Genomic DNA, 27,471 nt, shown 5'->3' on the forward strand with positions numbered 1-27,471 from the left:
TTATTTATTATGTTTATATACTGAAGCTATATGCTGAAGCTCTCTGGGCAGTTTACAAAGATTAAAACACTGAACATTAAAACAGATATACAAAATTTAAAAGCATAAAAAACATCACAATGCTGACCATTTTTAACATTATTGCTGGTGCTCTGTGCTAACATTGCCATGGAGGTAGCATTAGCTTGTCTTGCTTCTGATTTTTAATTTTTTAAAAAAATCAACATTTTGATATGAGCTATGAATAGGATATATACATATCTTAGGAATAGTGCTTGCATTTAAAAAATCTTTCATGAATGTGTCAATCAGTGCATTAGCCTAGAAATGGCTCAGCACCACTTTGATACTGGTTCTGCCAGGGTCTCAAACAACTTGACCGGGGCCAACATAAGCATCCCTGAGACAGCAGAAGGAAAAACAAAGGTCACAACCTGGCAGAGAAAAGGCAATTATCAAGCAATGACAATGACTATAATATGGAAAAGTGGTGATAAGAACAAAAGAAGAGCCATGTTGGATTAGACCAAGGATCCAGCTTGTCCAGCATTCTGTTCAAACAGTGGCCAACGAGCTGTTGACCAGGAACCCACAAACATTTTTCTCTATGTCCCTGATCTTTTTGTCCTAATCCTAAGAGGGTACAGCCTTGTTTTTATACCTTTACTTTATTGATTATTACTTGCCAAGTTATCAATCTCCCCTCTTAAAGCCCCAAAACATCAGTTACTCCGAAAATGTGTCTTATGTCATCAGTAACTACAGCTCTACTAAAGAGCAAGATTTGTATGGGACAAGACAAGTGAGCTGAAAAACTTAAATGCTGCCAAGTATTATCTCACAAATAAGATGTAGACAAATGCTGGGGATGGGTGGGAAAGAGAACAGAATACAGACAGTTACTCTGGTTCTCCAAGAACCTTCCTCCATTATTTTCACCATTCATTTATACTCACCACAAGTAGTGGAACGTGTGTCCACAGTGAATAGCTGCAACATCCCTCTCATTGTCAAAAAAGTCAGAACAGATGGTACAGTGGGCACGGATTGGCATTCTCTATAACTGCATCATTAAGAAAAAGACACCAAGGTTCAAGCACGGACCCACTCTCTGTAAAAGGAAACACCAACCTTAAAAGGTCCTATGCAATAAGAGCATAATTACAAAGTCATATATACGCTGATTCCCTCTCCCACCTATACTCCGATGTACTAATTTGCACATCCAGTATTCATGAACGTGCAGCTAGGTAATTTCAGACCCTGGATTTATTTGGCTTAAGGGGCTCCCTTTAGATGGCCATGTGAATTACTTCAGTTATGAAGCACACAGTTAACATTTCTCCCCCCCACAGCCCTCCAACTGCCATTCCATGCTTCCAAAGTGCATCTACATTCCTATGTTAGAAAAAAGAAACAAAACTGTTTGCCAACCCTGATTTAAAATAAAGCAAACAACTCTTGAGCACATGCAGTTTTGCATTTTGAACTCATTTAAATCACAGTACCAGCCATGACTATAGAAATAGAATGGTAGCTTGTTTCTGAAGTCCTCAGCACCTGCTGCTCTCTAGGTGGTAATTCAGAAGCCCTCTGGACTGCAAGGTCAAGCCCTAACTGCAAACAATACACCCCATGCTGATCTTCAAGTGCGCAGCAGACTAAGCGGCTAGAAACCCAAGAGGTGGTAGAGTCCCCAGGAGGAGAAAGCCATGCAAATCCTTCCAAAACATGGTAGCTCTTCTCACCAAATCCCCAAGGGGGGCGGGGGAGAGAGACTTGTTTCCTGAATTTCTAATTTTGCTTGAAAGCCCCTAATAGGGAGTAAAATCTGGTAGTCACATTCCCCTTCGGCACTCTTTCACTGCCACAGCCAGTCACCATCCAACTGGGCAGCACCAAATGCAGTATACAATACGGGATAGTCAATAACACGACCACCACTGCCATTGGCATACTCGTGACACACAAAGTATTCACTAAGCACCAGGACTGGGTACATCATCAAGCATATCAGCAGGAGGACGAGAGCCATTGGGTTGTTGAGGTGAGAGTGTTGGACTTAAGACCGGAGGGAGCTGGGCTCGAAGGCTCCCTCAGGCAGTCCTTAACAAGGATACACGGAAAAGAGGCAAGTGGGGGGAGGCGGTGGGAAAACGCACCTGGACTCTTTGGAGGAAGTACGCAACAGAAGCACAATAAAATATTTGCCTGTCAGGCTAGGGTGACCATAGGAAAAGGAGGACAGGGCTCCTGTATCTTTAACATTTATATTGAAAAGGAATTTCACCAGGTGTCATTTGTATATGGAGAACCTTGTGAAATTCCCTCTTCACAACAGCAGTTAAAGCTGCAGGGGCTATACTAGAGTGACCAGATTTAAAAGAGGGCAGGGCTCCTGCAGCTTTAACTGTTGTGATGAAGAGGAAATTTCACCAGGTTCTCCATGTATACAAATGACACCTGCTGAAATTCCCTTTTCAATACAACTGTTAAAGCTACACGAGCCCTGTCCTCCTTTTCATATGGTCACCCTCTGTCAGGCAGCTCTCCAAAGCACACAGCCTCTGTCTGTAAGACAGTGGCGGGCGCGGGGAAGAGTCAGGAGAATTCCACAGAGGGGCCTACTCGCCTGGCTCCACAAAGCGAGGGAGGTAGGAAGGGAAGGAGGAAAGTCCCCTCGACGCCACACACAGAGCCCGCGCGCCTGCCCAAAACTTCTCCCCGCCCGCTTCGCGGCTGGAGTCAGGTCCACCAACAGAAAGAACAATTCACCTGTTGACGTCCAGATCCAGCCTCGCTAGGCTACGGGATTCAAATTTGGTCCCTTTCTCAGCTTTTTCCGGAAGGGAGCGGAAGTGACGTTTCCAGGAAAGCCGCGGAAACTTAATGAAAAGCAAAAACAGGAAAGCTTTCGCCCTTCTTTTTATTGGTCGGAGGTGGGGGCGGGGGCGGAGGCTTCCACTTCGAGAGGGGCGGTACTAGAGGCGCGGCTGATGGGAATCAGAGGCGTAAGCAGCCTAATCGTGCGTGCGTCCCCCATTTGTTTTTTGGCCGAGCCGGCTACTGCTGTGCATATTAGAAAGACGAGAAGGGGAGCGAGCGGTCCGGATAGCCTTTTTAATATTATATCTTTTTTGCTTAGGAAAAGTTAGTTTTTAATGCTCGCGAATAGGTAGTGAGCTTTTATATTACGTTATATTATATTAAGATAAACACATAAACAAATAAAGGACAGTTTAAAGGCCGAAACGGCTCCTTTATTTGAAAACAAAACATGTCAAACACTATGACACGTGTTAGTGACACTTGAGAACACTGTTTTAGGACGGGAACCCTTGAAAAGAATTAATGGCTCACTTGAAAGTTGCCGTTCTGGGCCATTTTTCTTGAATACCGATAGTTATCTGGAACGGGTATTGAGACGGGTGGTTTCTTGGACATTTTCTGGCTGAATGTATCAGTCCCTTGTAGTTATGTGTGACTGGCGAGTTTGGTTGATTTGAAGTGGCTGTTCTGCTCAGGACGTGTTCTGCGCCTTAAGGGGTTAATAATAATATAATATTGCAGTGGTTTTATTCCTGAAATATTGTTCTCTAGTCTCTCTAACGCATGTCATTCCTGTGGGAATTCAACATGTTTTGCACTTCATCAAATGCAGTAGCAAACTGTCACTAATTGCATAAAAGCCTGTAAAGTTTGGCATTTTGAGTGTGAAACCTAGAAAAGAAACAGACTTTTGTAGTGACATTTGAATGCGGTAGATGCAGACACTGTAAATGGATTCTTTCCAGCCTTCTGTTATGTGCAGAATAAAGAGACTAGCACAGCTTTGCAGGTGAGTGTAAAAATATTTACCAGTCTTCACAACTGGATGACAGGATGGGTCTGGCAGCACACTTCCATAACTGACCCGCAGTTGTAAAATTGGTTGATATAATCTTGGACAGTTTTCAGATGTACCACTCTGCTTTTGAGCATCTCTCCTGCTCTTGTTGTGAAAGACGGAAATGTAGTTTTAAATGCACTTGTATCACATTTTGAAAATTGATTAATGGCCCTGATGGTGGATTTGCAATTGCATTGTAACCTTGCATCTTCTGTATCACCTATAAACAGATGCATTCTGTCTGAAGTGTCTTTTTAGTTCTCAACTCAATATTTGGGAATGGCTGTTTTATATTTGAACCTCTCCTATTTGCATAGAAGCATATCTTGGGTCACTGTTTACTAACCTTGCTGAATCAGAAGTGTTTCTTTGAACTAAAAAGAGCCCTGCCGAATCAGACAAGGTCCATCTAGTTTAGTGTTCTGTTTTGCACAGCAGCCAAGCAAATGATCCCAGGAACCCCTCAAGAAGGAATCCTTTATTCTTTGTCCCCAGCAATGGGTATTCAGAAGCATATTCCCTCTGTTGTTCCATATAGCTAGAATGGCTAACAGATTTATCAATATAGAAAGGAGGGTAGACAGTCAGACTGTTGCCAATCATGTCTGAGTCATAGCATTACTTCTGGTCACAGGCTTGTGTGGGTCTGCATCTTGGACAGGCAAATGGAGAAATGGCTTCTGCATTAGTCAATGTAGTAACATTGAATGCAGGAAAAGCTAGAAGTTTGATGTATATTAACCGAACCGGGGAGGGGGGGTTCTAGGTGATCATTAAAGCTTGTCCTTTGCTTTCCCTAATTGGCTTGTTCCCTCTTCAATGTTCCTATTTTCCTTAATTTAGAAGGTTGTTTCCTTCCTATCCATTGTAGCAGGATTTCATAGCAGAGAGTCTCCCAAGTTGTTATTGGGGGCATGAATTTGCATCTCCCTGCAATTTTCTACACAAGCCTGTTAATCCACCGCATCTACTTGGGTTTTGTCGCAGAATTGAGAGTTCTGAGCTCTACAGGTAGAGCATTATATTTCCTGCTTTTCCATTTCATAACCTCTAGATGGCACTGTGGTATAGCAGAATAGCACAAATACACTGGTAGAAACGGTTTTCTTTCTGCCATCAGAAATAATACCCCATCTTCCCCACTCTAAAAAAATTCACTGAAATTGCTGTTTGCAAGTAGAAGCGAAACTGGAGGGTCACAACATTTTCTAAAGAACTTGTAAACAACTGTGAGTAGGGAATGATGAGCGCATGATAAATGCCTCATGTAGAAAAGCTTTTTGTTCCTCTTGTAGTGCCACAAATCATGATGGAAGCAAGGAAGTCTATTGTAAAGCAAGAACAGCAAATACTCTGGTTGAGAGGGCTGCCACTGAGTGGGTGCTTGGTCTTTCCCCCAGAAATGTACTCAACTGCACTCCTGACTTGTACAAAGCAATAGAGGATGACAGGAGGGATCCATTGGAATGTGTAGTCTCTGGACATGTATATAGGTGGCCATGGGCACTGGATCCAAGAGGAAGGGCTGCACTCAGCAGGGTCTCCTGAAACTGTGTAGCATTTTCAGGTAGCTGGATGGGCTGCCATAGGAAGGAGGGAGTGGGGAAGTCCACTTTCTTCGGCTTAAATCTGGATCCAATCCTAAATTTTGTATCTTGGGAACACCAAGATTGGAATAAAAAAGGGTTGTGTTTGGCAATTAGTACTTGTTAACTCTAAAGAATGAGTTTTGGCTTCAAACCTGTTTCACTGACAGGATTTCTTTCCAGTCTTAAAGGCAGAAGGTATAAATGTGATCTTTTCATCTCATCTTATCTCTCTCTCTCTGTCTCTCTCTCTCTCTGTGCATATAGATAGATTATATATATTGATGAACACTGTTCTCTGCCCTGGCATTAATTGGAAAAAGGCAGCCTTTAAGAGGGTGATGAGTACAGTAGAGATACAGACAGAGACAGACAATGCAAGAGCAGGTGCTCTCTCAGTTTAACCTTAGAAGGGACTTTATTTTTTCAGTGGTACAGTGCGGCAATTACACAGGAATTTCTGGGTGGCTGTAGTTGAAATAAAACAATTTCATAGACTGAACTCAAACTTACGAACATGCAGCTGCTTGTGAGGGAAGAGAAAGGGAAAGAAATGCTGGAGGCAGGAACTGAGGCAGGCGGGTGGTTTGCTGTGTAGGCTGTTCACAAGAGCCAGGCTTCCTTTCATGTAGTTTGTGTGGGACTAAGCCCAGGATAGCAAGACCCAGTGATGGGGAGAGAGGGTGTTTATGGTTCATGCGGAGGGCTGCCACCTATTTTCCTGAGAGAGGCTCTGTCTTTAAGAAATGTGTGACAGTTGAACTTAAGAGGTACCACTTCTGAGATGAGGAAAATATATCTTTTGGATTTCTGTGTATTGAGTTGTTGTTAAAAGGCTCTGGGCCTTTATCAGGAAAGGAAATGACAACCTGAGTCACATATGGCCTTTGAGATAGCTAAGGAGAGCCCCTTTCCCCAAGCTATGCGGAGGAGTGTATATGGGGGCTTACAGCTCTTTCCATCATGAGAATTAATAGCTGTTCATGCTTCTGAAGATGTTCAGCCACTTGTCTCATGTTCCCTGTTCTGAAATGAACAGTAACCAATTTATGGCCAAAGCACATACTAGGAAATAGCTACCTGCTCAGTCTAGCCTGCTCAGATGCCATAATTTCTGTTTTAAAAAATAAAGCTAAAATCCTAGTAGTTGATAGGTACAATCCTGCACATGTGTCTTCAGAAGCCAGCCTTGTAGAGTAAGTCAGCCCTTACTCTAACGGAAATGAGTATAGTGTTGCAGTCTGAGAGATGAATCTATGCACTTGTGGTAATCTAGGTACTGGCCAGGCCACAGTCTGGAGCATTCTTATTTGTTCTATTTTTGTGATGCCATTTAAAAATAATGACTAAGATAGATACACATTTTTGAATAATTAAAAAAATAAAGTAAATATACATACATACAAATCTAACTCTCAGCCTTGAGAGTGATCTAGAATTTTCTTGAATGGCAGTGCAAAACTATAGTGAGGGGGGAAAACACTCATATGGTAAAGCGTCAGAAAAGAAGAGAAACTTACTCTAACCTTAAAAAAAGGAGGTCTGTGTTTCACCAGCAGCTGAAATAAACATCTGACTCCACCATTTTAATCTTCAAAATGGCCACACACAAGGCAAATTAAGAGCATGTCTGGTTAGGTGCCGTTCTCAGTACTGATGGTTGTGATCGTTAGTGTCCAGAGCGGGCCAGGGTTGGGAGGCCTGGTACTGTTGGACTACCCTGTTGAAGGACCAAGAGGTGCACACAACAGCATCGCACAGCTGCTCTTTCTAACAACCCAATCATAACAAGCCATCTTAGAACAAACTGTGAATACCACAAGAGCTTGGTGCTTGTCCTGAGCTTTAATGCAAGGTATGGATGTGCAGACCAAGACGTGCAGCATGTACGCATACTACAATCCATAGACTGCCTTCTGTTTATCATGCACATATACCACAAAACATACATGGGGTGACGTATTAATCTCACACATACCTGCTTACTGCATGAATCACACCCACACGAAATGCATCCATTCCACACAACATTTTCTTTCTCACAGCAACGGTGTTATATTACTGAGCTGCTCACACCAACATCTGTGGGGCTCACATTCTCCTGGGGAGGGGGAAAGAAAACATCCCCCAAGAGGTGGCTCAGGAACCAACTTGAAGCAGGAACAAATGTTTCCACTCCTTGGCGATTAGGCTGGGCGATGACAGCTGGAAAGTTTAATAGATGGAAACCAACAAGACATCTCTGCTTGAGGCTCTTCCTTCCATCACATTGACCCCTGCTGTTCTCAGCAGGCCCTTTTTTGTTACTCAACTGTATCAACAGGAGGCTGCAGTGTGATGAAGAATATCACTCAGGAGTTAAGCATTTGAATAAGATATGGGTGCTAATATTTCTCTTACTCGTAGGGATTGGAGCCTCTGGCTCCCAAAAGCCAAAGTAATTGACATAAAAGATATTCTTCACTATATAATGTAGAGAACTGGATGAAACTAGGGAGCACATGGGTTGTGCAATCAGGAGCCTGCTACTGCGTCAAAACAACCCTGCAGAAGGTGTTCCATGCAGCAAATGGCTTGCATGACATGAGTCTTCCGGCCTGGTTTTGGTGATTATATTTGCCATGTGATCATTAGTGACAATAACAACAAGGATTGCGATGGCATTTCTCACACCCTTACTACATGTGTGAATCATCCAAAGCTTACAGCAGAGGAAATCTCTGGAACCTCAGTTGCCTGGCTGTGGTTAATACCTACTCTTATCACATAAGAGCAAATTCAAGCAAAATTTGCTGTGCAAAATAGATATAGTAAAGTCAGATGGTGACTTCTGACACATCAAAAAGGAATATGAGGACTTGGCCAAGTTCTGCCATGCAACAGGAGCTACTGGTTTGGACAACACGCTAACCAACGGTGGGTTAAACAGTCAATGGTGGGTTATTGTGACGTCTGTTGGGACTTTTTCACACCACTATTGGTTATTTGCCTGAAATAGCCGATGCAAATAACCAACACTGTGCAGAGTTGGTTATTTGAACAACTTGGTTATTGTGTAGCGTGTCTGGACCATTGACTATTTCATCAAACATGGTTATTTTCAGTGACTACAGAGTCCTCTGGCAAGAGCAACCAAAGAGGTGGCTGCCGCTCTTGTCTTGCCAGCAGAATTCACAATGGCTAATGGTATATCAACAGGAGGACTGAGGGAGGGGATGTGTCAATCAAACACACCATTGACTAATAGTCAACTTGATGCTGGCCTTAATCCACACCACGGTTGATTATAATCATGTCGTGTGGGGAGTACCCCCCTCAATAATCAACTGTAGAGTTGATTATTAACTCATCATTGGCTATTATGTTGCCTGAACACAGCCACTATCTTGTCTCTTCCATCAAACGGCCAGTATGGATGGTATTTTGAAAGGCCCAGTTTGGCCATATGTGTGGAGTTGGTCCACCAGCAATGCCTTCACCATCAACTTGGGGAATGCCCTACTGAATGAGGTCAGCATTTATAAAATCTTAAATGCATAGACCATATTTGGGCAGGCTGTCCCCAAGAAGATATTTGCAGCTGGTAGAAGCAGAGATGGGGCCAGTGTACAGACTCCATGAGTTGGGGAAGAGGGTAGCACATCTCCTTAGTGTCTCTCCTCCAAATCACATCCTCTCTCTATGGCTTTTCAGATGTTTTAGATTGATCCAGTTCCCAGATCTATCTGTTGTTTTTCCTAGGGGGGTTGCTTTCTTGAAAGTAAATACTATTGAACTCAATGGTACTTGGTTATGAACAAATAAGCCCAGGATTATACTATTTGTCTCCCATTACATGTGCTGTGACACAGCTCTTGATTATCTCTTTGCTCACAAACTGGATGGATATCTTTCACTGACATAGGCTCTGAAACATGACTCATTAACTTTTCCTATGTGGCTCTATATCTCTTTTATAGCATGTTTATCAAATCCTGCAAGAAATGTAGAACTACTACATTTCCTGATGTGTAAAGTGCATCTATCTTCACAATCTCTTTGGAGGCAGAGGCACATCTTCATGTCTATTTTATAGATGGGGAAACAGCAATACAGAATAATAACAAATAATTATTGCAGTGTTTATTACACAGGCTGAAGAACGCTAGCTTTTGAAACACAGTGTACCTCTTCCAGGATGAAGGGGAACACTATGTTCTTGTCATCTACTGGCACATGGTTCCTTGCCTACTGTAGTTCTAGAGGAGATGTGGGATCGAGTGGTTAGTGCAGCTTGTCCCAACCAGCCTGTCCCTCCATATGGGTTTGACTACAATTCCCGCCACCCCCAGCCAAGCCACGCTAGTTATGGGTGATGGGAGTTGTAATCTAGCACATCTGGAGTGCAGCTAGGGGAAGCTGGGTTAATGCATAAAGCTTCTCTTCTTTTTATAAAAAGCTATTGTGTCTCCCTTTCCTATACCCATTGACTTCTGCAAATCTTTTCTTTCTACAGATCCTGTCCCCGATGTTTGCTTTTGTAGCCCCTTTCTTTCCACTGCTACTAGCTTTTGAAATCTCTTCCACCTAATGCCAGGTTCCTCCCAATTGAATACCTTTTCATTGTGTCCCAGAGGGAGTTTGCGCAGGTGCAGATGGTATAGAGGTGAGAAAAACTGTATCTGAAGAAATCCCCTCTTCTATGCATTAAAAATACAGGAGCCCATCCTTCTTTGCATCTGGTCACCTTACCCAACAGAGACTTTTCTAGCTACAGGATTGCAAATACCTGGAACTAAATTTGACCCTCCCATGGTTCAAACAAGGCTTGTACAGATCTTCACTGGTAAAACAGCAGAAGAATCTACCAACAGGAGCCACCTATCCATGCTGCAGTGCTGATCTGGAAAGCACCCATGTACTAGCCTCTTCTGCTGCATTGTCTCCGAGCAAGTACTGCTGATAATCTGGAAATCCTTCCAGGCTTCCATAAACCCCAGCTGTACAACACCATATCTGTCCTGAGTTTTTAGGAGAATGTGGTAAGTCTAAAATAATAACGAGCAAGAAAGGAGAGATAATAATAATGCCTCCCACCTGCCTTTAATCTTCCTTGCCCATCCTGCTTACAGCTGACTTGCTTTCCAGTTTACAGAGCTTTCCTCTATCCAAAGGGAGGATTGTATCCACACCCCCATTGTGTCAATATATTGAAAGTTCTAGGAAAGGTCTCTCTCTCACACACACATATTGCATGTGGATTTGCATTACCCTCATTCGTACACAGTCCAATGGTGGACATGGAGGTAATCTGCTGCATAAGTTTTCATCAGCAGCTGACTGTATGAATTCCACACACATCCTATACATGTATGTCTGATTTGTTAGCTCCACTGTGGCAGTGGATAATAAGACCCCAAAAGCCTCATTTGAACCTTTCTTCCGTTCCCTGTACCTCCATGGGATCACAGTATGGTCAGCGGAAGGGGAGGGTTGCTGTGCTTGATCTGGTTGCTCAGCTTCTCCCATGCATGCCCAGATGCTGGGTGGCAAGCAAGGGAATGATTGACTGAGAGAATGCCTGGCAAGACTGCAGTCTTGAAAGGTGGCTAAGAAAGGCATTAAATGAATAAGATGCCTTTGGGGGCAGCTGGTAGTAAGAAAATAAATCACTGGAAATCATCAAATGAGACTCAGAAAAGGAAAGCAGTGGGGAGGAAAAGCAGTGGGGAGGGGGGAAGAGAGAGAGAGAGAGAAAGAGAATTTCATGCCATGGGCTGGGCCTCTGCAGCCATCTGTTTACCTGAGCCCATCCGGGTCACTCTGGACTGTCACATAAAAAATAGAAACTCTGCTGGCACCTAGCTGGAGACACATAGAGTCAGACAAACCGACAGCCACACGCAGAGGGGTTGGTTGGGAAGCCAGGACAGTTTGGGGGTACCATGCCAGTGACTATTTACAAAGAGAGATACAACAAAGAGAAGCACAGCCCTGCCCTGCCCTTTCCCTCTGCTCCCCTTGGGCTCAGCCAGTCTCCTCATTCCAGGACTCTGGGGTGGCACTAGGAGCGGCTGTTTCTGCTCCGTTGCACGTGGCTGGGGCTGCCGATGTTGGAGCCGGAGTTTCTGCAGCGCTTGCTGGAGCTGTCGATGTTGTTTCCTCTGGGTTTGCTGCTGCGGTTGATGGGGCTGCCATTGCTGTAGCTGGGGCTGCTTCGGGGGCTGCCGGAGCTGTGCCGTCCGCTTCTGCTTTAGCCGACGGGGCGCCAGTGGTCTCTGTCGTGGCTGCTGCACCATCTGTTGTGGCGGTGGTGGTTGGCTTTGCCGCGTCTGTGTGCTCTGGTGCTCGGAGCCTCTTCATCATTGTAGTCACTCGGACGGCTTTCTGCAAGTTGGCGAGAGAAAGGTGGTTGCTCATCAGAAAGAGATCTCATGTCCGTTCACTGGTTCTTTATGGGGTCAAGGAATAAGCATGACACATCCATTCTGCTCCCTCTCCCTCCTCCACAATCTGATACGGCCAACTCAGAACCCTACGAAATCTCTTTGGCATTTTCCTTGTTTTAATTACCTTGATGTGTTTGCACTGGAGAATCGCAGCTTTATTTTTAAGTGCGCTTTCAGTGCTTGTGACTACAGAGAAACACTTGAGAAAAGAGGCCGTGTAGAATAGAACCTCAAGGCTAAGGCATTGGAAAGCTAGCAACTAGCCCCCCTGCCCCCCCCAAATGTATTGTGATATTACATCTCATGATGATTAATCCAACTGTAGGAATTCTGGAGCATATTACTGAAGATCAACAGCCTTCAAAAACTGAAATCTGGGGTTGTCAGCCAATTTAGATGTTTCAAGTCACTTAATCATCTGGCTTTTTAAAATCAGTTAATTATATTTAAATATATTTGAATGTTTTGAAGCCCTGAAGTGCCCTTGTGAGGGCAACATCTATTAAGGACAACTTATGTTAATTGTAAGAAACACTTTATTAGACTTTAATAAACAAAAAGCTGCTGCTCATGGCTAGCTGGACAGAGCATCTGCAATGTTTTCGTATCAAATTTGGGATGATCAATTCTCCCTTGTTATAAGGGCATAGCTTGAACCCCACTTCTCCCCTTCTACTGCCTCAAAAAAAGAAAAAAAAAGAAAAGCACACACATACACACACACACACCCACACACACACACACCATACATTGGGGCAAGGGAAGACACCATTTTTTATTGAAAGCTATGATTAGATTTTCCATAGGGATGGCCTCAAAGGGGACCAAGGCTTTTTGAGTTTTCCAGTTCAACGCTTCAGAGCAGGCATTCTATCAACTGCTGTGAAATTTGCTTTCCTCTGCCCAAGCCCCCAAAACTTACCTGGGCAGGGAAAGGCATAGGTGGTGGGCGCTCCCAGTCCCCATTGGAGCATCTTTTCCCATTGTCCACTGGACTGTAAATCTCAGAATCGCCAGTGGGAAACTGAGCCTTTGTCAAGTAGATGACACCAAGTGGGATTGCACAGAATCTATTTCATCCCAATCCTGGAAGGATTTCCCCCTTTGTTTTAACATTTTTATTAAAGAAGTAATTTACAAAAGGAGAAAACAATAGAATATAGATATGGAATATAGATGCAGAAAAGATAGAAAATAAATGTTAATAGAGGGTTTAAAGGCAACATTTCATAGAAGGTTGTAGAATTTATAAAGTTAATAAAATTAGTTAAGGCACAGTAATACATAAAATTGAAACATGGGACATACAGTTTAATATAATTTTTTTTTAACAGTCCAGCCCTATCCAAGTGTATTCAGAAGTAAGCCTCTTTGAGTTCAGTGGCTGTTACTCCCAGGCAAGTGTGTCTAGGATTGTGGCCCAAACATATAATATTAAAGTTACTATAAATATTAATATTTTAACAATATTATCAATAAGGACCTTCCAGATCTAACAATGTATTTTTAAACTTATTTAACTAAGTGAAGAGTACTCCAAGTTTTTCAAGCCAATTGTCTAGTAAAACCCCTTTCACATACATCCCTTTTGTCATTTAAACCTGGAATTTTCTATTTTCTATTTATTATTTCCCAACATTCCTCTAAGGAGCTCAGCATGGCAATATAGCATCAATTATCCAGTAAGGTAGACTGCTGGGTTACAAGTGATCTGGAATTAGGAGTGAGAAGTGAAGTGGCCAAGTTTGCCAATGACACCAAATTATTTAAGGTTGTTAAAACACAAAGGGATTGTGCAGAGCTCCAAAGGGATCTCTCTAAGCTGGGAGAGTGGGCAGGGCATCCAAATGGCAGATGCAGTTCAGTGTAAGCAAGAGTAAGGTGATGCATATTGGGGCAAAAAAACCCAACTTCAAGTATAACCTAATGGGATCTGAGCAGGTGGTGACCGAACAAGAAAGAGATCTTGGGATTATGATGGACAGCTCAATGAAAATGTCCACCCAGTGTGCAAGTTTGCTGTAAAGAAGGCAAACTCCATGTTAGGTATTATAAGAAAAGGAACTGAGAATAAAACGGCCAGTATCATACTGCTCTTATACAAATCTATGGTGCAACCACACTTAGAATACTATATGTACAGTTCTGGTCACCACACCTCAAAAAGGAATAGAACTGGAAAAAGTGCAGAAAAGGGCAACTAGAATGATTAAGGGCTGGAGCATCTCCCCTATGAGGGAATGTTACATCAACTGGGATAGTTTAGCTTGGAAAAAAGGAGGCTAAGGGGGACATGATAGAGGTGTACAAAATTATGCATGGTATGGAGAATGTGGATAGGGAGACATTTTTCTCCCTCTCTCAAAATACTACAACCCAGGGTCATCCCAGGAAGCTGATTGGTGGGAGATCCAGGACAAATAAAAGGAAGTACTTCTTCACACAGCACATAGTTAAATTATGGAACTCACTACCACAGGATGTAGTGATGGCCGCCAGTTTAGATGGCTTTAAAAGGGGGTTGGATAAATTCCTGGAGGCAAAGGCTATCAATGGCTACTAGCCCTGATGGTTGTGTGCTATCTCCAGTATTCGAGGCAGTAAGCCTGTGTGCACCAGTTGCTGGGGAACATGGGTGGGAGGGTGCTGTTGCACCATGTCCTGCTTGTTCATCCCTAGCCAATGGCTGGTTGGCCACTGTGTGAACAGAGTGCTGGACTAGATGGACCCTTGGTCTGATCCAGCATGGCATTTCTTATGTTCTTAAGTTCAGCCCTCTTGGCACCTAGAGATGTCACTTGCCAAGGCTCTGTTCCCCCCTCCGAACTTCTCCTCTCCCCTTCCCTACTCTTAAACAAGTTGTTACATTTCCCAGACAGGCTTTCTGGGCTTCAGAATTTTTCATAGCAGTCCGAAGAAGTTTGAAGTGATCCGAAGTGACACAGATTGATCTGACCTGCTTCAGACTGATCCTGACTTGATTTAGATTCAGACTAATTGGTCCAAATCATCCTGCTTTGTTTCAGAATTCAGATCCGGAAATGAAGTAGTGCACAACCCCATTCAAGGGCAATTGGCAAGTGTCATGACTGAGTAGATTTGAGCTTGGGTTTCCCATATGCAATCACTCCAGCCAATCCCAACGCTAGTTCAGCCTTCCCCAACCTGGTGTGCCATTGGACATGCTGGCTGGGAATGATGGGAGTTGCATTCCAACACCGGGTTGGAGAAGGCTGCTCTAGTCAATATTCCACACTATCGACCAGGTTCTTTAAGTGTTGTGCAGTATGGACAATGGCAATTTCATCTCCTACCCATTTGCAGTGAAGCTAGGCCTAATGTATCCTTTTAGCCTTCTAGGAATAAAACAAAACACCGACAGATGATGGGAGAGCAGGGAAGACTGAGAAGGTTTGGAATGTGTCTCCTGAAGCCGGGGGCTATCGCAAACTTTCTCAAATGCAAGGAAGACCTTGCCAGCACCATATTACCTTCCATTTTGCTCTGGCAAAGTTTTTCTCAATCTGAGCACATACTCCATCCTTTATGTTCTTGTCTGAAGCTGCATTGCCAGAAATCCTGGGGACAGAAAATAGGACAATGAGTCGGGCCACTGGACAAGAACTCCTCCTCAGCCTCACTTTGTTTCTTAGCTTTGTTCAGCGGCTCAGCCTGTTGAGGCCTAAATGGGAAGGCCACAGCTAGCAATGATCATGATGCTCTGTCCTCCACTCAAGCCAATGCATATTTTGAATGCTGTAAAAGTCTTCTCCAATCTGGTGACCTCCAGATGTTTTGGACTACAACTCCCAATATTCTTGATCATTGGTTATGCTGGATGGGGCTGATGGGAGTTGAAGTCCAAAACATCTGAAGAGCACTAGCTTGGGGAAGGCTGCTATAAAGCTTGGAAAGCCTTGATTGTTGCCCCTTCACCATCTCCCCCCCTGCTCATTTCATTCTGTATGCTAGGATGTCCTCTGGCTTTCCTCTGGCATTAAGAGGAATTACTGTAAAACAAGACCTTTCTCATCTTTACTGTGCTTCATCCCGCTCTACCAGGTTTGTAAGCTCATCCTTTATCAAAAGCAGCTACAGAGCTCTTACCACTCATGGGAGATAGCCTCTTCTGCTGTAATCCTCTGGTCCTGGTCCACCTCCATCAGACGGCCCACCAGGTCCTTGGCTGGAGAAAGAAAGAAGGAAAGCTACTGTCAATTACCTGGGATGGAGATAAGGTTCACAGCTAGGGATATATGAGAATTTTGTTTTGTTTGCAAAACATGTGAGCACCCCCTGTTCGAAGTTCTGAGGGAGAGCATGCATCCACCAGAAATATTCGTAAATCCCAGTTTGATTCACACAAATGTCCTAATTTGTGCAAATTTCCTCCATGGACTGAAGTAGGCCTGCTTTTGTCGACGGAGGAAACTGTTGCAAATCGCTCGTTCGCGTGCTGCTCGCTTTGTACAAGTTCCCCCTTCACATGGAGCTAGCAGAATCAGGCATGAGATGAGCAGTGAAAATATGTTCAGAGAATCCTGTGGATTTTGACCACTGCTCATTCTCCCATCCCTAGTCACAGCAAATGATATTCTGGCTCTGCAGTATAGGGGATATGAAGGGGCTACCTACCTACTAATGAGGCAATTTAGTTGCGATTGCTTTGGGCCAGGCCAGATCTGCAGGAGTCATGCGTAACAGTCTCCTGCACTGCTGCTTCAAATGAAAAGCAGCCCTGGGAGGCGGCAACTTGGACTTAAGGAATGGCAGGGAGAGCGGCTGCTTAACCTCCCCCCGCACCCCCTGTGGCTTTTCTCAACTCAAAATGAAGGATGGGGAGCCAGTTTCACTCATGAGTGGCAAGCACTGTATCTTTCCCATGATATTTATTTATTTATTTTATTAGAAGACGATTAAATGCGTTTCTTGTGTAATACCTCACATGTCCCTGTATGAGGGAGGTTCTTGGTCATGGCAGAGGCTTCTCAAAGTTGCCTGCCCGAGAATGGCACCAGCTACTGTTTATGCTTCCATCACCACCATGAGCGAGTGGGAGCTGATGGCTGTGGGGCAGCTGCCAGGTGGGAACCTGTCCCTTGGATAAGGGAACCACTGATGCTGTATTTGCCCTTATTAATGTGAGGCTGGGCTTCCTACAAGTCATAATATGCAGTTCCCCCTGACCACTGATGGAGCCTTACCTGCCTGTGAGATGTCATCCCAATAGGGAGGATCAAACTCATAATCACCAGCCAAGATCTTACGGAACAGGTTCTTGTCGTGGTTCTCATAATCATCCTCATCCATTTCCTCATAGAAGGGGGGGTTCCCTGACAAGCTGTAGTGCAGAGATAGGAGGGAAGATTAGCTATAGGAAGGAGTTCAGCTGCAAGAGATAGCAGTGGGTTATTGCTACTGGATGAAGCCTTCAGCTCCCCTTTTCAGTTCCAAGGGCTTATGCTGGCCCTTCTCCTAGGATCACCTTCTAGTTCTTTTCCTCTTGCTATCACTCTCCCCATGTAGGTTTTGTTTCATTTTCTGACCTTCCTCCCTTCCTCCCGCAGTCTTCAACATATGATAGGATGCCTTTGCCTTTGTCCCTCCTTACTTACAGAATATACATGATCACACCGATAGCCCAGCAGTCGACGGGCCGCCCATATCGCTGGCGCCCTACAACTTCAGGAGCTACAAGGACAAAAGTAGAGGGTGAGTGCTATTCCAAGGACAAGCTATGTTCCCCTGAATATATATATATTGCAGCAGCAGCAACAACAACAATATCCCAGCACTTACAATTTCAGACGTTTGCCTTGACCATAGCTAGACAGAAATCTCACATGGTGCAGTCATTTTAGGACTATGCCACTTCCAAAGGCAGGTGTAAGAATTTACATATTTGAATATTTATAATTTCCTTGCAAACAGATAACTAGCAAATCAGGAAAAGGACTAGGTTATAACCTTTCTCCCTGGCACACTAGTTTTCCATGTGCAGGAAATTTGAAAGAGGGACAGAGCTAGATTTGTAATACAGAGGTGAAGCATTTAGCACCCATGCTATGAGACATCTTCACTGGAGCCTCCTCTCAGAGCCTACGCATGTTGGGGCATATTGCATGCATAGGGACCTGTGCCAATGGGACCTTGCATATGTGGAGGTTGGGTGGTGCCAGGGAGCACAATCCTGTTCCCCATGTAGGAACTGTCACCTGCATTGACCTATATTTGGTATATACAGGGCTGACCAGCTGTCTATAATACCAGGCAACCGGGTGTTCAGTTTCACGAGCTGTGCTCCAGCATCTCTTTTGAGAATATTGTTAATTACAGAGTATTGTTTATTACATATTTATCATGCCTTTTCACTGAGAAGCTAAAAGCTGTGTCAACCTGTGGGGGAGGTTAGGTTAAGAGAGTGATTTGGCCAAGGCTACCCCAGTGAGCTCCATGTCTATGTCGGAATCTGAACCTGTCTCTCCAGCCTTAATCCAACATGCTGGCTCTTCTTTCCTGTCCCCACAGCCAAAGAGAATTGCCCCGGGTACCTCATCAGACAGAATGGAAAAGAGTGGGGTAGCTAACAAGAGGGTGGGAACAGCAGCAAAGGCTCTGTACAGGTGAGTGCGAACTGGGGAGAGCAAAAATACGGTTTGCGCTGGAGTTCCAAAGTGTGCCTGGTACAGCCTTCTACATCACAAAACCTCACAAACAGAGCCCAACATTGTGGGATTTCCTGCAGAAAGCAGTGCCTAGTGCTTTTCATCTACCTGCACAAGATATTGGGTCTGAGGTGGGAAAGCTATGGCCAAGAAGCAAGGTGGAAGACGGTGTATAATACATGAGTTATTGGGGAGGCACAGCAAGAGAGGGCTGCTGCCCTCATCACCTGTTGCTGGTGGGCTGCCTGGGGGCATCTGGTTGGCCACTATGGGAAACTGGATGCTGAAACGGATGGAGAACTTATGGACGGCACTTCCCATTAACACTAGCCAGTACAGACAGTGATGAGAGATGATGGGAAGTGCAGTCCAACAACATCCGGAGAGCCACAGGCTGCCTGAGATAGGCCTTTGGTCTGATCCAGCGGGCTTGTCTTATGAGTATTTCCTCTTTCCACCCTGTTGGTGTCCTAAAACATCACCATGATTATGCTCACTGTGCCATTTCTCACCTAAGTACTCAGGGGTTCCACAGGGTTCTTTGATAAGCCCGTTCTCCAGCTTGGCCAGGTGAAAGTCACTGATCACAATCTTGGAATTCTTCAGGCGGTTGAAATACACTAAATTCTCTAGCTGCAGGAACATAGCAGGAAAGAAGGGGGCAGGTAAGATATGCACGAAAGAAGGCAGGGGAGAGGAACCCAGTCCTCCAGGAAAAGTGATGACTGGGAAGATGACTTTCTCCATCCACAAAGATATGTCATGCTTCTGGGCAGAGCAAGATGCACCCCCTTTCCTTCCCTCCCTTCCTCCCCATGTTGATAAAAACCTGGATGGAATTTCTATTTGAACCATAGTGGGAAAGAAGGTTGCTGTTGTCTGGTTTTAAATAGAAACAAGAAAGCCTGAGGCTGAGGTGGGTAGCAGGTGACTGGCTCAGGTGTTTGTGCAGCCCAGCCTAGCAGAGGTGTCGACCGACTTGCCTTGAGGTTCCTATGCACAATCTTCAGTGAATGCAGGTATGCCACAGCCTCCAGCACCTGCCTGATGACATTACTGGTGTCACGCTCAGAGTAGTAACCCTGGTCCAAGATCCAGTCAAATACCTCCCGACCAGTGGCCCTGCAGAGGAGCGAAGGAACAAAGGGAAAGAAAGGAAACTGAGTATTATCCAACACTGCATCGCTGGCGCCCGGGTCCTGCAATGGAAGCACTGCCACATGCGGAACGGCAGAAAAGCAGCTTCTTCATCATTATCATGCTAGTCAGAGATCAGCACAAATGGTAAATGGAGCATCAAGTGGGATGTAAGAAGCTACCTTTTACTGTGTTAGACCATCGGTCCATGTAGCCCAGGGTTACGTACAGCAGCCTTCCTCAACCTGGCACCCTCCAGATGTGTTGGAAGTTGAGTCTGATCACCCACAGTCAGTATAGGGGTTCTCTACATTGGGTGGGGATGATGGGAGTTGTTGTCCAGCACATCTGGACGGTGCCTGGTTGGGGAATCCTGATCTGCACTGACTTACACTGTCTCTCCAGGGCTTCAGAGAGGAATCCGGCAGGCCTATCCAGCTGAATTTTAAGATGCCTTTTAATAATGTGCTGCTTTTAATAATGTATTAGTTTTATATGTTTTAATCAATTATATGTATTTTATGGTGTTTGCATTTGTGTTGTACTCTGCAGGTAACAAATTATTATTATTATTATTATTATTATTATTATTATTATTATTATTTTCCCCAGCCCTACCTGAAGGTGCCAGTAGTAGGTTGGAACTTTTGCTGTAAAACATGTGCTCTACCCCTGAGCCCTGAGCTTTCCCTCAAGAGAATACAAATTCATGAATGGTGTGAAGAGGAAATGAAAAGAAATATTTATGTGCGCTCTCTTGATGGAGGTCATAAAGATCAAAGGAGCTTCTGATAAATATTTGGGAAGGGCATCCTGTGAAGTGGCAACAAGTTCATTCACAGCTGAGCAGGTTCGGCAGAGCAACGCCGGGTGCTGGCAGTGCCAAGGGGAGAATTCACAATCTATGTGGCAACTTAGGAGTTCTGGGCAACACCTACTTACAGCTCCAAGAAGAGGAAGTACTCTTTCCGGGTAACGTAGACATCCACCAGCTGCAGAATGTTGGGGTGTTTCACCCTGCAGAGAAAGGAACGGAAGAGAAAAGCTGAGCTAAGAGCTGGGAGAGACCAACTGGCCCATCCAGTCCAAATGTCTTCCTTAAAACAGAGTCCTGTAGCCAGAAGTATTTTTTGTCAAATGTCTGTCGAACTTTTCCTGGAAAACATCTAATGGCAGTCAAGTCACTGTGGGTCACTTCTTCCTTTCCTTTATTGCTTCTAAAATTAGGAAATTGCTAACCTAAACCTACTTCTGTGTAATTTAAAGCTGACTCTGAAAGTCCCTAGTCTACAGGCTCATTCTGCCTAGAAATGTTCACTGTATACACAAACTGCATAGCCACATCTGGGTTGCCCTACATTAGTTGTTGATAATGTCTGGCTCAGTGTGGGAGTTTGTCATTCCAGATTGAAACAGGATAACTAGAGGAAGTCCAGATCATTTCTTTGTGCAGCAGATGTGGCTGCACTATGTACCACTCTTGGTAAAAGGCCAAGATAGAGGTAGAGCAGTTTAAGAAGCAGGGCCCGGGGGATTTGCCTTTGCAGCCGTTCACAACTCACATCTTCAGGATGATGATCTCATTCTTGGCTGCCTTCCGCACTTTGCGCCCATCTCTTTTCAGAAACTTCTTGCACGTATACAGCTTCCCTGTTGATTTCTCCTTGGCACGGAATATCTCGCAGAACTCCTCTCTGGGGAAAGAACAGCAACTGCTTTCAGATTTAAGCAGATCATGTCCAAGGCCTGGAGGAGACCAGCTGTGCAGCTGAGACTGTGAATAACTCCGCTTCGTGAGTCCCCCCCCCCCAACTGCTCCCTCCCAAGAGAGATGCAGACATGCAGACATCCCTTTGCATCGGGGATGTCGAACGTCTTTCACTCAACATCCGAACTCCATTGTGGCCACAAGGAAAAGGGGTGGGGCCAAAATACCACCATATTTTAGCTTAAAGCCCTACTGCCACGAATTAAGCCCCAGGAGAGGCATTTTTCCAATCTTTTAGAAAGGGGAAAAACTGCACAAAAGCAGGAAACTACCAAATGTTTGGTGGCTGGGGAAAACGGATGGGGGCCAGGGGAAAGGGGCATAGCCATTTAGGGAACCCTGAAGGTCTGGATTTGGCCCCCCAGGCTTGAGGTTCCTGATTCCTGCTTTACATCATACGTTCCTCCAATGAATTCTTGCCAAGTTCAAGCACACTGAACCAGGAGCGCTCTTGGAGAAATGGGGCCTGGGAGAAAGCAGAGGTGGAACGATTGTCTTATCTTAAAACATTCAGTCTATACTGATATAGAGAAATTGGGCCAAAATGTTAACACTTCTTCTCATTTTGTTTCCACTGATTTTCAGTGGAGGGAGCTTTCAGTTCCCAAAGATATTATCTCAGTGAAAGTTGGTCATATAGAATATTGACTGGGGGTGGAGTGTGTGTGTGTGTGTGTGTGTGCGCGTGTGCGTGCATGCACGCACACACGCACGCACACACATGTGGGGTGGAGAGTGTGAGTTAAGAGCCAGGAAGCTGCATTTACTCAATATGTGATCTCATCATGTTGTGAATTCCCCGCCAACAGCAACTAAAAATGTGGAGCAGGGGGTGGGGACATGCCTAAAGTGATCTCACACAGCATGACTAAAGGAAAGCCCTCTTTACTGGGGCACAGGAGAAAGCATAGCTGGGAAAGCTATTTTTGTCAGCCACCCCATGTCAGCCATAAGCTGTCATTTGGATACCTTCTGCAGAAGACCTAGGGGTGTCCATACGCTCTATTAACCCCATAATGACTGTGCAGTGGCGCTGCATTGTTTATATGACGCAGCCGCCAACTTGCAGCCACATCAGGCTTTTCCCCTGAAACTGCATGTTTTAAAAGTCTCAATTTACCATGGTTTTTACCTTTGCTCTGAGGTCACCATGTTGTTTCCTGGCTACATAGGGCAGGGGGCAGGCTTGACAAGGGAATAGCTGCCGGTGCGGCAGTTTCTCCTGGCCGGATACCATCTCGCAGTTTTGTTTTCACCTCGCAGCAGCAATGCTGCAGGCTTTTGAGTGAATCACCTTCCAATGCAGCGTTGTAAAGACACCCCCTAATACCCACTTGGCAGTACTGGCATAACATATAGGTGGAACTCTCTCTTCCTGCTTGACAAATTTAATAAGTAGTTAGGAAGTAGCAGAACACTTACGTTTTGATGACCTGCCCCAGGTCATATCTGTCAGTCACCTCAGATGGCTGGTTATAGTCCTTCTTATCTCCCAGGGTAACACATCCAAACGGCATTGCCAAACCTGGTACTGAAAAGCAAGAGAAGAAAAGGCTCCAGGTTATTGCCCCTGGGATTCAGGGTACTTCAAGACTAGGCTTAGATTGTGCAATCACCCTGCCTCATCCAAGGAATTTTACTAGGGGCTCATACGTATTTTTCCACTGATCCTTCCATGTTTTTCCTTTCCACCAAAATAATCACCACCACCAAGGAAGGAAGGACAGAATAGGTGCACCCTGTCTTTTGATTGCTAGCACTAAGAACCATCCATCTGGAAGCACCCTCAAATTACTACAGGTACTGTGGGATATTGATCAGGGATCTAGACAGACATATTGACTACTGATCAGGATGAAGGTTAGCAGGAACAGACAGGAACAGACTACAACCCATGTACTATCAACTGCTAAACTCCGAACTGCAGTTTACTTTGCCCTAGTTGCACTACCTAGAGTTATTACCTGATGCTCATCAAAAGCATCACTCACAGAAGTTTGTGGGTCCTTTTGAAGACGTTGGCAACCTCCTGTGCCTTCCCCCGGCAAATGAACTAAGTATACACATACAGATAAAGGAAAGATGTTAACCACCCTCAAATATATGCGGGACTGGGGGGAAATGGTTGGAGGCATGTGGCACAGAAAGAGGAAACGTGAGGTCTGATAGGGGGAAAAGTGGTAGTGCCCCGCCCCATGTAAATGCTCTGGCACCTCACTTTAGATGGCATGCCTTTTGTTGGGACTGTCAGAGCAGGGCCAGAGGCCTTGTGTATTTGGGAGTGTTCATTTGGGGCATGCTGTTTTCAAGACCAAATCAAAAGCATTTCCCTGGGAAAATGGTGAGATGCCGCTGAGATATTGCTAGAAGACAATATTCCCCCATTCTATGCTATGGCATCTCTGATTCTACTGTAAGTGAAGTCTCTTCTCTTTGATGTAGTATTCATTCAGCAGTTTTGATTCAAGGCTGTGATGTGGTTCTTGTCATTTGCTCTCTAAATGAATCTGGAATTGCATTTTGTATCTTCACAAAATCTGGGGAAAGGAGTGGTGTGCGTTCATGAACCAAGTTCAAACAAACAACAGACAAACAAATCAGAACATAAGAGTGGTTCTGTGTCTTTTCCCCTGTCCGTTAAAATGAGTTTTCCATTAAAAAGATGTCAAATGTCAAAGCATTTTCTAGAAATGGAAACAGATTTTCTACTTAAAAATAGCATTTGGTAGTGTGAGGTAGTTTGAAATTAAACACATTTTATTTTGATGTTTCCTAAAATCTGTGTTAAACGTTGGAATTTTCTACTCACTCTCAGGGCTGGCCCTCTCATGAAGCAGGGTAAGGCGCTACTTCAGGCTGCAGAGTGGGAGGAGCAGTGAATTGCACAGGATTTTCAACTGCGGTGGTCCAACTCCCATCATCCCCAGCCAGCCAGCCCAAATGGGATTTGCTGGCTGGGGTGATGGGAGTTGGAATCCACCCCAACTGGAGGACACCAAATTGGGAGAGGCTGCTCTAGAAATTCACAGGCCTTAACCTGTTTCAGAAGATTTTCATCACTACATTTCAGAGTCCTGCAATCCATATTACCTGGCAGTGGGATATGGTTCAACAATTAACATTCTGCAGCTTTCCATTACAAAGAAATATGCACCACACCCCAGAATTTCACAAAAAAGGTATGTTTAAAGGCTATAGAACTCTGAAAAAGTATTGCTATCTGGGGACTAGACAGTGTTGAATCTTAAACATACACCAACAGCAGCCCAATAGTCACTAAAAGGAGTAAAAATTTCCTGAATATTTTGCTAACTAAGAATGTCTCTTACCCTTCTTGCAAATTTAAGTTTTTCTTTGACTGGCCAAGAGCCAGAAAAATATTCCTGTGGGAAACCATATGACAGACACAACCATCTGACTGTCTGCATCTATGATAGTTGATCAGACAAACTAAATTGGCATTGCTCCATTAAACAAATGTTTCCTGACATGTATAATGGATGTACTTACTCTTTTACAGGTAGAATATCAGTCTCAGTTCTCAAAAGTACTGCAGGCATGTATTTAGGGGGTTCTCTACATTAGACACACACCAGCATCCATACCAGGTGTCTGATCTTACGTTCAAAAAAACAGGCTCCTTTAGACAGTGACCAACAGTGACTATGTGATTTTGAATTGAAAATGGGATGCCATTGAAAAGAATAGGTTGCAATGAAACATTGCCATCTAGTGGTGGAGTAAATCCTGTCATAAATAGATACTGTATTATTTCTGTTATGGAAAACAAAACAAAACAGGATTACTGGGAGAAAACTGCAGGAGATGTCCAGGCTGTTGACGCTGTCATGAAATCGACCCGCAAACATCCGTGAGTGGCCAGTCATGAACATGCTATATATCATTTGTTAAGAGAAACTTTAGGAGTACTCTGCATGCAGAAGGAATCTCCCACTCACGGAAGGGCTGGTGTTTTTTTTACACCTCGCACCAGAGCAGCCTTCTGTAACCTAGTTCCCTTGTATTGTATGTACTACAACTCCCAGCAAGGCCATCATTCCCAGCAGGGATGATGGCAGTTGCAGTTCTATATAACTTTAGGGCAGCCACTTGGGCTAGCAACTACTTTCCTTCTGCTCATAGTCCTTTAGATCAGGTATGGGTAGAAGGAAGATCTCCAGATGTTTTGGACTTCAACTTTCAGAAGCCTCTGCCAGCTTTGGTGAATAGTCAGGAATGCTCGAAGTTGAAGTTCAAAACATCTGGATATTTACTTTCTCACCACCTTTGCTTTAGATAATCAAACCTAATAGGCTGGATCTAGACTAACTTAATTGAACTTAGCTGAGACAATTTATACATGACTTTATGATATGGGAACTAATGGGCAAACTACATGACATTAAATATACAGTGTGCAGCTGACTCTTTTTTATTCTTAGATAAGTGTGTGCGGTCCAATCTAGGTTGGATTTATTTCCAGATAAATGGGTAAAAGATAGGGTTGTGCAAGCCTCAGCCTTGGATTCAAAAATCTGAGGCCTTGGTGGCCCTTTTATGATGGAACCGCCATTTTAAAGCACAGCCCTAGGCCTCTGTAATGGGGAAACAGCATACAACTCCCAGCATGCACTGCCTGGGAGAGCTGGCCTTACCAGGACCCAGGAATAGCAGGCACTCGCCTTGCCACTGCAATTGCCTAGCCGCCACCGTGATTGTCCTGACACCGCCGCGATCCATGATGGCCCACTCCCTGGAGGGGTCTCCACACATTCTGCAAGCACCCCACAGCCGCCTGCTTCCCTCTAGAGCTGCCCACTTCTGTAGCCCAGTGGGCGGCTGTCGGGGGAAGCAGGCGTCTGCAGGGCGCTTGTGGAACATGCGGCAACCCCTCCAGGGACTGCGGTGTCATGTCTTGTGGTGATGAATCTGGGGCTAAGGCTTGCACAGCCCAAGTAAAAGACTGCAGCCTAAGTTAGTCAGGATCCAGTCCAATGCGTACAGTCTCTACAGGAGAAGAGAGCAGAATGCCAGTATTGTGTCCTGTTTGCTCATCTATATATTTGCAAATATGTAATCACACATCTGCAGATCTAAGTATGGCCTTATTTCTCATGTGGGAAGCCATTAAAAACAAAACAAAAACCAAGTAGCGATTCAGTATGACAATGGCTGTACACTCATTTGTCATAACAATGGGGAAAACTCAAGGCACGCACACACTGTTGCCAGTGGCAGTATCCCACCATCTGTATACATATATACGTGTTTATCTTTGACATACGTTATATTGGCTTTCCTATGCTTGCCTTGTTTGAAGCAGCCCTGGAGAAAAAATGTTTCTCAACTTGATACTTCTCATCCTACACACAGTAGAGGAGCAACAGTTGCTAGGCTTTCTTTCTCCTCACCAGTGATGTGGGAGGACAATTCTTGGGTATGAGTCTAGGAATTTTTGAAATTTAGTCTGTCAAAAAACAACAACTAACCACAGGATGATAGACCCGGGTCAAGGCTGCGATGACTCATCGTGCAGCTCCTTGATTCTCAGTTGTCACACAGTGATAGTGACAGGTAGATCATTAACACATTTCCAGCAAGTGTAATTAGCTGCAAGTGCATTGAACTGCAGTGCCATAAACTCAGGGCAGAAATGCCAGTGATCATACTCCCCTCTGTCACAAATTTTAGATTGCCATGTTGGGCTTCGTCCATTTTCTTCTGCTGCCCCTTATGCCTGGAACGCTCTTCCAGAACATTTGAGAACTACAAGTTCAACTGCAGCTTTTAAAGCTCAGCTAAAAATTTTTCTTTTTCCTAAAGCTTTTAAAACTTGATTTTGTTCTGACTTTATACTGTTAGTTTTACCCTACCCAGTGCCTGTTTACCCTACCCTGTGCCTGTTTGCATTCTCTTCCCCTCCTTATTGTTTTATCATGGTTTTATTAGAATGTAAGCCTATGCGGCAGGGTCTCGCTATTTACTGTTTTACTCTGTA

The 27,471-nt window shown here is 44.5% G+C and overlaps 2 protein-coding genes across 2 annotated transcripts in view; both read right to left on the reverse strand.

Annotated features, from left to right (window-relative positions):
* The window catches only part of TRAIP (TRAF interacting protein), a 29,167-nt gene extending 26,314 nt beyond the window's left edge, over positions 1-2,853 (reverse strand). The window contains exons 1-2 of the mRNA XM_063123362.1: positions 2,776-2,853; positions 957-1,063 (exon numbers count right to left, since the gene is read on the reverse strand). Of these exons, the coding sequence (XP_062979432.1) occupies positions 957-1,054 (98 nt within the window). The 5' untranslated portion in view covers positions 1,055-1,063; positions 2,776-2,853. The remainder of the gene's footprint in view (positions 1-956; positions 1,064-2,775) is intronic.
* Positions 2,854-11,480: 8,627 nt separating this feature from the next.
* Positions 11,481-22,990, reverse strand: CAMKV (CaM kinase like vesicle associated). The gene is made up of 10 exons (XM_063123363.1): positions 22,896-22,990; positions 21,268-21,399; positions 20,648-20,722; positions 19,548-19,690; positions 19,081-19,197; positions 17,519-17,594; positions 17,108-17,244; positions 16,011-16,089; positions 15,395-15,482; positions 11,481-11,841 (listed from the first exon to the last, which is right to left on the reverse strand). Exons 1-10 carry the CDS (start codon positions 22,988-22,990, stop codon positions 11,482-11,484), a joined length of 1,302 nt encoding a protein of 433 aa, XP_062979433.1. The 3' UTR covers position 11,481.
* Positions 22,991-27,471: the final 4,481 nt, after the last annotated feature.

Source organism: Elgaria multicarinata, chromosome 3, assembly GCF_023053635.1.
Source record: "Elgaria multicarinata webbii isolate HBS135686 ecotype San Diego chromosome 3, rElgMul1.1.pri, whole genome shotgun sequence".
NCBI classification, from domain to species: domain Eukaryota; kingdom Metazoa; phylum Chordata; class Lepidosauria; order Squamata; family Anguidae; genus Elgaria; species Elgaria multicarinata.

Bases quoted from the DNA above. Each gene is read 5' to 3' on its own strand.
- CAMKV (XM_063123363.1), bottom strand. From the start codon at position 22,990: ATGCCGTTTGGATGTGTTACCCTGGGAGATAAGAAGGACTATAACCAG. The intron at 19,691-20,647 runs GTAAGTAGGTGT...GCTCCTCTGCAG, and splicing joins TACTTCCTCTTCTTGGAGCT to GGCCACTGGTCGGGAGGTAT. The intron at 16,090-17,107 runs GTAAGGCTCCAT...TTCTTTCTCCAG, and splicing joins GGATGACATCTCACAGGCAG to CCAAGGACCTGGTGGGCCGT.